The sequence below is a fragment of the Ambystoma mexicanum genome, chromosome 3p (assembly GCF_040938575.1).
Source record: "Ambystoma mexicanum isolate Mex_15411 chromosome 3p, UKY_AmexF1_1, whole genome shotgun sequence".
Classification (NCBI taxonomy): Eukaryota; Metazoa; Chordata; class Amphibia; order Caudata; family Ambystomatidae; genus Ambystoma; species Ambystoma mexicanum.
Window position 1 is genome coordinate 824,703,056 of NC_090925.1, and position 11,157 is coordinate 824,714,212.

Consider the following 11,157-nt stretch of genomic DNA (forward strand, 5'->3'; position numbering starts at 1 on the left):
TTAATTATATAAAGACTGTGTTTTAACTAATACAGTGTATGGACATTCCTTTGTGGGTGCTTGAGGACTATACTGTACTTAAGCACTGACTTTTTCTCTTCAGATGTGACTTGTAACTTGAATAAGTTTGCAGCTTTAACGATAATGGTATGAAATGATACCAAATCATCTGGTGGAGAAGAATCTCCTGGAGAATCTTTCTTTCTAGGTTTTTCCACTATTTAATCCTCCTATTCGCTGAGAGTGTCAGGCTCATGAGTAAGCTCCTCTTCCTCGGGGTCAGAAAAATCTCAGAAAGGATCTTCTTGCCAGTCTGAGACAGATGCGGTTGAAGGCACAATTGTAGGATCTCGAACAGGCGATCTTGGCCTAGGCGATGATCTTAAAGATGGGATCCTTGTCAGTGAAGCACTGAGCATCCTGCTCCTGGATCTGTGAGGAGGCTCAGATGAATGTGCCCTTTTTTGTGGCCTGCTCCTGGAAGGAGACTCTCTAGGTGTGCTATGCCTTGGCGAGATGCTCCTCTGTGGAGGTGTTACCTCTTTTGGTATGGATGACTTATTCTTTTCTGCTTGACGTCTGTTGAATTCGTCAATGATCCTTTGCATCAAGTCAATGAGAGCTGGAACGTAAGGATCGGCAGGTTCCTCCACAGTTGGCTGCCAGGAAGGACTGTGTTCCTTGGGGGTGAGGCAAGGTTGCCCCCCAACACATTCTGTGGCTGAAAAGTCCTGCTGAAGAATGATGTCTGGGAGTTCTGTCATTTCTACTAAAGGAGAGAGTTGTGCTCCTATTTGTTCATGAGTCACTGATATAGGAGGTACCGTTTTTTCAATAGTTGGTGTAACAGTGGCATCTGCAGCGGCTGTTTTCGGCTTTGTTTTCTCCGTGGACGAAGGAATTGACTTTTTCGTCGACGGCGCCGATGTATGCTTCATCGACAGTGGTTTTGAGGACGATGATGACTTCGTGGACGGTGGCTTCGTGGACGATGGCTTCGTCGAAGGTTGAGTGTGTTTCTCCGTCGATGGGATCTTCGTGGATGAGAAATGCATGGACGAGTGATGGGATGCCTTCGTCGACAAATGTTTTGTGGAGGCTGATTTCGACGACAAAGATTTGGTCGTCGATGACGAGGTTTAAAGTGTCATTGTCTTGGCCGATAAGGGTTTCGTCGACGGCTTGGTCGTCGATGGACCTCTATCACTATGGCCGCTCGGAGATGCTTATCCGTGGACGATTGCCCCACCAGGTTTTTTGAAAACGCCTCCTTACCTTTGGAGTTTGTTTTTTCTTCAGGATGCTGTTTTTTGTGATCCCCAGAGCCCAAAGGGGGTATTTCCACCTTCCTCTTACTTTTGTGAGAGGGGGAGACACTCCTCTCCACTGAAGAGGCCCTTCTCTTAGAAGTTTGTCTCTCATATGGTTTAGAAGAATGTACAGGAGCTGTTTTGGCAGATTCTTCGTCAGAGGATAGACCTTTGGCTTCTAAATGGAGACAAAGTCTTCTGTGTCTATCCTGCAGGGTATTGTTGGAGAAAGTCCTGCAAATGTCACATTTATTTATATAATGAGGATACAGGCAGTAGATGCATTGCCCATGAGGATCCTTCATGTAGACTAGTTTCTTCATGCACCTCGTGCAGTCCCTGAATAGGGGAGTTGAAAGTTCAGCCATGTTATGAAGAGGATTTCACTTGATGAATTTTAGGTGAAAAATAGTGTTTTCTGAGCCCAGAAACACAGAGCAGCAAGAGCTTGAACAGGAGATTTCAAAAAGATATATTTTAGGTAAAACCAATATATCTAACAGGAGAAAGATTACAAAAAGCTCAGAGAGCTGGAAGATTCCCTCTGTCTGTTAGACTGCGGTGAAAAATCTGAAGATGGCTGACCGGGGCGAAGCTTAAACCCTACCACCTCATTGGTGAGGGTGATAAAGGACCAAAGTGAGGTGGAGGGACTACACAAGTGAATGGCTCATAGTACATAATGGGCAATTTACAGTCATATTTCTATGGAAATAATGTATATAATTTAAAATGTTATTTTTTTTTTAAATCATAGAGGATTCCCAGTCTGACGACGGGGAATATTCAAGCATCTGAATCTATGAAAGATCCAATGCTGGAGAAGTATAACAATCTCGGAAGGATCACCATTTTGCACAATGCCACCCTTCCTATCAAGGAGAGAGGCAGACCTTTCCAAAACTGTACAGAGTCTCCTATTTTGGTTATGCACAAAGGTCTCATCCATATCGTGAAATATTTGTATGCCTAAATATTTAAATGACTGTCTCCCATCTTATCTCCCCCTTTGGTATATCCCCTGTTTTACATCCCTGCAGTCTGCCCAGAGGGAATAGAAGTGACTTATCCTTGTTTATTCGGAACCCTGACAATTTTCTGACGTTTTTTAACACCTGCATCAGCATTGGGAGATTCTCCATCCGGATTATCAATTTAGAGCAATAAATCATCAGCATACAATGACACTACATGCCTCATCCCACCCGCCAATATCCCTTCCTCCCCCATCTCATGCCGTAGGAACTCTGCTAGCGGCTTCAAAGCCAATGCAAATAATATGGGAGAGGCCGCAAAGCCTTGCCTTGTCCCTCTGCCAATTCCCATTCCTCCGACACCCAGTCATTGGTTCTCACCACCGCTATTGGCTTATTGTACAGTAGCCCCAGCCATTTACAGATGTTCTCCCCAAACCCAAAGTTCTTCAAGACCCTGAATAAACGTTCCCACTCCAATGAATCGAACGCTTTCATGGCATCAAAGGATGTAACCACCATGTCTCTCTTTTGGGGTTTAATTTGGTCCATCACGTGGTGGAGCTGGCTAATGTTTCCTGTTGTGTTCCTCCCTTCCACAAACCCGCATTGATCTGGGTGTACCAATTCCGGGACTACCCTCGGCACCCTATTTGCCAGGATGTTTCCCAGGATCTTCCCATCAATATTCAACAGGGAGATAGGACGGTATGACATGCAGTCTAAAGGTTCCTTCCCCTCCTTCAATAACACCATTATGATAGCCTCCATCATTGTCTCTGGCAGAACCCCATTATTAAACGCTTCGTCATACACTTTTTTAAGCCAAGGGGCTAGGAGGTCTATATAGTCAGAGTAAAATTCTATAGGCAGCCCATCACTTCCGGGCGCCGTGCCCTTCCTCATGGAGCGTATTGCCCATTGGATATCTCCCTGCTCTATCGGGCCCTCCAGTTCTTCCTTCCTATCTGCCCCCAGCCTTGGTAGCCAGATCATATCCAACAACTCATCTGCATCTTCTACATATCTCCCTTTGCTAGTATACAATTCCCTATAGAATACCACAAAAGTTTCATTGATCCGCTCCTGCATGCCCACTATTTCTCCTGACTTGGTCCTAATCTGAGTTATAATCCGCCATGGACTCGCCCTATTTATCAACCAGGCCAATAGTTTTCCCGCCTTGTCTCCCTCCCTGTGTAGTCTGATATTCCACCTGCTGCTGTCAAAGTTTGCCAGGTCTGCCAGGGTATTGTTGTATAATGCTAGGGCCTGGACCAGTCTGTCCCCCACCTGATTCCCACTTGCCGCCTCTCTGTCCAGGTCTGCCACCTGTCTTTCTGCCTGCCGTAGCGTATCCTGCAACCTCTTTCTCCTCCCCACTGCCATTCATATACAGACCCCTCTTATGTTTGCCTTAAAGGCCTCCCAGAGCACCCCCACTGACCTCACTGACCCCACGTTTAACTGAAAGTAGCTTTCAATCCCTCTCCGTTTCTCATTCTTGAAGGCCCCATCTCCCAGTGCCGCTCTCTGCATCTGCCACAACTGTCGCGGGGCCCTTTGCCCCATCCCAACAACTTAACCACTAGGGGGGAGTGATCCAACAGAATTCGCCCCAGATATTCTGGCCCTTCGAACCAATGGCAACTCTCCCTCCCTGTCATTAGGTAATCTAGACGTGAATACGTCCCGTGTGCCCCCGAATAGTATGAGAACCATCTCTCCTGCCCATGCTTCTCTCTCCAAATTTCCACCAGATCTGGTTCCTCCATTACCTTGTGGAGCACCACTGTCAATTTTTTTTTGTTGGTTGCCAATCTCCCCCTCCTGTCTAAATCTGTATGCAATTGACAAACCACCCCGTCCCCAGACTACAATCCATCCCTGTATGCCCCTATCATGTGTAACACCAACGGAAAGTAGTCCTTATCATCAATGTTCGGTGCACACGTTTTCACTATAAACACTGATTGTTCCTCCCATTTCCCCAACATAACTACTGTTCTTCCCATCTCGTCCTTCAGTACCTTTTCCACCTGTAGCGATACCCTTGCCGCCACCCAGATCAGTTCTCCCCTCGCCTGTGACAAGTATGACATGCCAACCACCTGTCTTCCCTGTCTCCTCCCGGGAGTCACCAAGTCAGTCATAGTCAGGTGTGTCTCCAGTATCAGAGCGACCTGTATCCCCTGTCTTTTCAATAATTCTCCTACCCTCCGTTTCTTTTGTGTCGTACCCAACCCCGAACATTCCATGTTCTAATTTTCAGATCCCTGGTTCCTTTCGTCGATTCCAGTTAGTGCTTCTAGCCTGCTCCCTTCCTACCAGATCCCCTTCCTATTTGCCCCCCTCCCCCCTCCGTCTCTCCTTATGCGGATGTTACCCTCTATACCACAGCTCGCCTCCCCAATGCATACCCCCACTCTCCCTTTCTCCATCCTAAAAAAAAGCAACATTCCCCAACTCAGGTCTCTCCCTTGGCACCAGGCTCCCTGGGCGTCGCACGAGTTTGTCTAGTCTCCAGCCAGTTCCACACCTCATGTGGCGAGGCAAAGAACCAGGATTTTCCTTCTGCCATGATCTTGAGTTTGGCTGGAAAGAACATCATGTATCTAATATTTAGCTCACTCAGTCGTCGCACACTGCATCATAGGTTCTCTGTTGTCACTGTAGCTCCAATGTAAAGTCTGGGAAGATTCGAAGCTTGGTATTACCTATTGCATAGTAGCCCACTCTCCGGGCCTCCTCTAGGTTGTGTCAGAATGAGCCCTTACCTCTTTAGACCTTGTTTCTTTGGTAGTGAAGAGGTAAGGCCTGTCATTCCAAGTAGCCACTGTGCAACCCAATTATCAGTAACAGGAGGACACTGTGGCCACCCAGAGAGCCAGGTCCAAGGGAAAAGAATCCCCCTTGAGGGAGAAAAAAAAAACAATGAGAAGAGATTCCGTCCAGAAGTGAAGTAGGTCTGGATTGCGTCCTAGAGATGAGTTACAGTGTTCCCAGGTTTCAGGAGTAGTGGCTGTTGATGTTGAATACAGGATGCAAGCTGCAGACTACGGCTCCCAGAATGCAACAGGAGAAGAAGTAACCTGATATGGTTCCACGGAAGGGCAGGACGTAGAACAAAAGATAGGTCCACCGGATTTAGATCGGCAAAAGACAGCAAGGGAATAGCGGATGAACCGCCAGGTCTGGGAGGGCTGTGGGGTAGAGCCAAGTAGGTGAGAGAAACAGGAGAGAACTCAAGGAGCCGCTAACCCAGCAGGGATAGCAGAGAGAAAGCCAGGAAACCAGAAAGCAAGGAACTGCTAACCAGACAAGGGTAGCGGGGGAAGAGAGGCTGATAAGCCGAAGGGTGAAAAGGCCGGTATCAGGAAAAACACACACGCACTAGCGTTAGGCAATGTGGGTACAACTGCTACACGATGTGCTTTAAAATTGAACATTATTTATTTCTGGTCAGCTGGGTGTTTGGGAACACGTAAGCGTGATGCTCCCAAGAAGCGGCACGGACGTGCCGACACCATCTTGGTTTGGGAAACAAACCGAAAGTGCTTGTACAGAGATGCACGATCAGTCATGCGCCAGGGGTGAAAAAGCATGACAGATTGCATCCCTATCCCGAAAAAATTCTGGATCTTAGCCACCATCACCCTCTGCGGCGCTCCTGGAGGTGGGGACTTTCCCTGGCACCCTGTGAGCTCGCTTAACCGTGAAGAGCTTCGAAAAACCTTTCACTCCCAGTGTGTTCGGGATGAGATCCTCCAAGAAAAACTCCACACTCTAATCTTACTCCCTTTTGGGAATCCCCACCAGCCGGATGTTACAGCGCCGGGACTGTCCTTCCGCATCTTCTGCTCTTGTCTCGAGAGTCCTGCTAGCACCCACCAGCCCTGCCACTTGGTTTTTCAGTTCTTGTAGGTCATCCTCCACCGTGCTCACCCGCTGCTCCACTACCGTGACTCTTTCATACACTTTTCGCAGGGCCACCCTCACCAAGGACATGTCCACCGCTACCTCCTTAATGCTCCCTTCCAGGGAGGTCTTGGTGGCCTGTATGGCCCCCATTAAGGCCTCTAGTGTCACCCCTCCAGACCCTGCTGCAACCGCCCCATCCGGTACCAGCTCCCCCCATCCTGTCTCTGAGGTTTGCTCTTGGGGTCAGTGTATTTGTCCATCTTCTGCTGTCCTTTTACCATTTTGGCCACCACTAGTGTTCTTGTCCTGCTGGGGCCTCCACCACCCACTTTCACCACCCGGGTTGCCCCTACTCTGGGGCCACCCACTGTGGTAGCTGCTCCCTGATATGACCGGCCCCTTACTTCGCTGCTTCAATGTCTCCCCTTGGGGGTCAGGGGGTGTCACACGTCAATGTCCTGTCTTCCTCCTCACCAGTTCTGTCTTGTGTTCCTTGTCTCAGAGCCAGTTCCCCCTAAGTCTTCACCTGGCTGCAGTCAGCACAGCGCTTCACTGAGGAATGTTGCTGGGGCTGCACCAGAGTGGCCTCCTCACACCTTCACCCTGGGACCCTCTTTCTGCTGCTACCTGTCTCCTCTTTTGGAAGGTTGTAGCAGGATTTTTCGGGCAACCCGCCTGTGTAGATTCCGGAGGGGCAGTGCCTTTATTACTGCTGTGCTGCCTGTGATTGGGATTCCAATTCCGCTCACTTTACCTCGTGATCTCTTTTATCACAACCCCATGGGCAGCCAAGCCCACGCTGGAGACAATTTCCTTATCAATTTATTGACCCCCACTCTTGTGACTCCCGGGGCCTCCCTCTCCTGGGCACATACCTCTTTAAAGGCTCCTCTCGGTCCGTTGTGCTGGTCTCCGTGCTTCCCAGCCTTGCGGGCCACTGTTCTGTCATGTCCCGTGGAGGCTACGAATGTCATCAGCCAGGCTCTCCTCAGTGAGAGCTCCCCTTGATTCTCCCGGCCTGCCACGGACTCTATGCCGACCGGCTCCCACTCTTTTTATTTTCCCTTGCTTTTAGCTCTGCAATCTTCTCTCCCGCCGCAGCTCTGGGGCTCTGGATCCGCGCTGTCCCACCCCTTGCAGCACACTGGTTGCTCTCTGGGCCAGATCACCTCTGCTGCATTAGAGACCTTGCGTCCTTGGGCAAGTCCCCCACTAAGACTGCTGTTGGGAAGCTTGTAGCCAGCCACGCAGCACCCGTGGGGGCCAGGATGTTGTACCCTCCAGCAGGTTTGCAAGCTGCTCACGGAACGGATGCCACCTGTGCGTCAGCCCTAGCTGCTGTCCCTCACCTATACTATTTCCTCCTCCTTCCTCAGCTCCCTAGCTTCCCCTTCTTTGGTTGTCTCTCCGTGCGTTCACACCTCCATGGCAGTATCTTCCGCCTTTCCTGCGATTGCGGCCCGGGCTGGGGGCCGCTTACAAACTGTCCCAGTTCGCTCCTCCCAGGCAGCAGCCTCGTAGATTCCAGATCCCCTGACGGCCATCTTATTTTGTTTTTCCCTTTTTTTCACGGTCCTTCGGACCTCAAGTGATTTCTGTCTTTCGTTCTGCCTCCTGAGCCCAGACTCGGTCAGAAAATGCCTTCCAAGGACGCCAGGCAGGGGACAGCTCTGCGGTCTCTTGTCTCAGTCAGAAACATTTGGATTTGATCAGGATGTTTAACGGGCAAAGCAGGAGCTCAGGCGCATTACGTGCTCGTTCCTCTGCGGTAAGCCACGCCCCCTGTCAGACTACTTTTGAGACTTGGTGACCTCTTATTTATGATATGCAGACAATCTCCTATTTCCGTTCCATGGTCTGCATCCAATGTTTACACCAGCGTTTCCCAGCAGTCCTGCAAATATTGAAAGCTTAACTATTGATTTAGCTCCCTTAATTCAAAGGATTTTTTTCTTACAAAGAATAATCTTGTTTGACAGTTTCCAGTTATTCCATGGCTTTGAGTGTTCATTTTGCATATCCTCTTTTTGGAACTCCCCCCATGCATTATTTTAATTTCAACAACCAATACAGAAGACAGATTTCTTTGCACTTTTAAAAATTCCTCTAAAGAGATTTAATTCAACAGGAACTTATTAAATCTTCAAGCAGAAATGATATAAAATCATCATGTTATTTTTTTAATTTAACAAAAGAGTAACTTACATTTTTTTTTAACAATGACATAAAAATTTGACGAGAGTTGTCAATACATTTAAGTTCTATGCCACCCTTTTCACTGAAGCCACTTTTACTACAAGAGTCATGACTAGTAATACCGTTCTGGCCACTTGATAGAAATGAAACAAGTACTTCAGGCACCAGGTCTACTTTATAAAACAACTTCATTGCAACATTTAATCAAAATAAATGCTCCTGACATTTTTCAGGTGCCAATTGCTATATATATGTATATATATATATATATATATGTGTGTGTGTGTGTATATATATATAAATATATATATATATATATATAACGTCCCTTTAACAATGTTTTTGTTAGTGAATATATGTGTGTGTGTGTGTGTGTGTGTGTGTGTATATATATATATATATATATTCACTAACAAAAACATTGTTAAAGGGACGTTATGGTTAAGTTGCACTAGCAAAAACCTATGAAATCCAATGGAACTATGTTGTTACAGGGATGTTATGGTTACAGGTAAAACCAGGAAAAAAACGAAATTCGACCGTTATGGTAAGCTAAGCAACCATAACTCGTGCCACCAGTGTGCACTGCAAGGACTAACACCCATGACATCAAAGATGCCATCATAAATCTCATTCATGACATCACTCATGACATCACATGTGCATTTAGTTTTAATAGGAAGCCTCCACAAGGGATTGTTATTGTAATGGTGGCAGAAAACTATCAATGATTGTTGGAAGAACTATCATGAGAGAAGTAGGTCATGGAGGAATGCATTGCCATACCCACCATTGTATTACACACTTCTTCACTGTACATGAAGGAACTCATGTGCAAACGTAGCAGTTGTCTGCACCATGCCTCATGGAAGTGTAACCTTCAAAATCTTTCCATGTTACATAGTGAAATCATGAATGCATTCGTTTTAGAGTGTCGGGTACTGTGAAACATATAAGAAGTAGCTACCATTGCTATGTATCATATGATGTGAGTGAACCGTAAGGAAAGTAGTGTAAGAACATATGAGAAGAGTGCCGTACACAAATATAGAACCTTTTGAATTGTTTGTTGCTGACTGTTAGTGAAGAAAAGCACCTGCCCTACTTATGGTAGTGAACAAAACAGAGGGACCCGCACATGTGATGTCATGAGTGATGTCATGAATGAGATTTGTGATGGCATCTTTGATGTCATGGGTGTTAGTCCTTGCAGTGCACACTGGTGGCACGAGCTATGGTTGCTTAGCTTACCATAAATGTCGAATTTAGTTTTTTGGGGGGTTTTACCTGTAACCATAGCATCCCTGTAACAACGTTTTTTCCATTGAATTTCATAGGTTTTTGCTAGTGCAACTTAACCATAACGTCCCTTTAACAATGTTTTTGTTAGTGAATTTCATAGGTTTTTAGTAGGGCACTGTAAGCAAAACGTTGCTTTAGCAAGCGTTTTCTGTAAAGAGGATAGATATTTGGTATGGCAACATAACCATAAGGTCCCGTTAACAACGGTTTGTTACAGATTCCTTGGCTGCCCTCATAATAACAGTGCGGAAAAGGCAAATTGTCTGGTGTATGTATCCGTTTTCCCTACCCCTTACTTTTCCGAATAATGTTGGTGTATTGTACCAATTACAGATGTACATAGTAAATGTGGTTTAGTGTGTCAGTACGCTCTCTTTTTGTGTTAACAGTGCATGATAAATCCGTGCTGCACACTACTGGCTGAGATCACTACAGATGAGCAATATATGAACGTTTCCTAGGGAGACTGCACCTGGTTGGTGTATGTGCAATCACACTGCAAGTATCTGTAGGACTCCTTTAGTGACCGCATGTCGGCATCTTCGAATGCACTTTAAAGTAGTTGTGGAAGCGCACGTATTTCCATTCCACACATAGACCCATGCATAGGTCATCCACTGTATGCTGGTAACACCGCTCCTGTCGCCAGCCCTACGGATTCATGCAGTAGGCTACTGCATTTAAAGTACTGCTGCCGACTTCGTGGGTGGCTCTGCAAACCTACCAATGTGTGGCTAAAGTACTCCTAACGGTATAACGGCCACTGGTAAACAAGGAACAGCAACCTTCAGTTTCACATGGGCGTGTTGAATGTGGCATTACCTTGATTTATCTGCTGCTTGCCTTTCCATGACCAGTGAAACAGATACATTGTGTCTGCCCTCAGCAGTGTGACGGAAAGTATCAAGAGGTCACCTGCTGGTCGTACAGTTCAAGAAAACATGTAACTGCAGGTGGGACAGTTTGTAGTAAGTCTGCAAAATGGCAAAGCTGATGCACCTTCCTCACGCATATACTAGTGCAGGTAAAGGCAAGTAAGGAAACAGCAGAATATGCAGAGAGCAAACAATCTTAGTTTTGATTAGAAAAGGGCTCTAGCTGCATGGATTGCACAGAATAAATGGCTCCTGCTGCACGTAATGAAGCTGTGTTTCGTGTTGGTGTAAACATTCTTATATTCCACAATGTATGTATATCAGGGAATGCTACCCCTAACACTAATGGCGTAGCATAATGTGTTTGTACTGCATGTGACGACAACTGAAATGAAAGCATAAGGGACCAGTGGGCAGGCTACCGCCCTTCCAACAATTACGTAGGGTACTTTCATGTACAGCATTTGCCACATGTGCTGCAGGCAACAAGAGGGGCACTCCTGAGGGGCAGCAGAGCTGTAAAACAACCTTTGCAAACCATATGCCGCGCTACAAACCCTTACCCGGCAAATAGTATTG

General features: G+C 46.8%; 1 protein-coding gene across 1 annotated transcript; it reads right to left on the minus strand.

Moving 5' to 3' along the window:
* Positions 1-290: 290 nt before the first annotated feature.
* Positions 291-1,055, minus strand: LOC138579988 (uncharacterized). Its single transcript, XM_069650217.1, has one exon. It carries the CDS (start codon positions 1,053-1,055, stop codon positions 291-293), a length of 765 nt encoding a protein of 254 aa, XP_069506318.1.
* Positions 1,056-11,157: the final 10,102 nt, after the last annotated feature.

Bases quoted from the DNA above. Each gene is read 5' to 3' on its own strand.
- LOC138579988 (XM_069650217.1), bottom strand. From the start codon at position 1,055: ATGCATTTCTCATCCACGAAGATCCCATCGACGGAGAAACACACTCAA.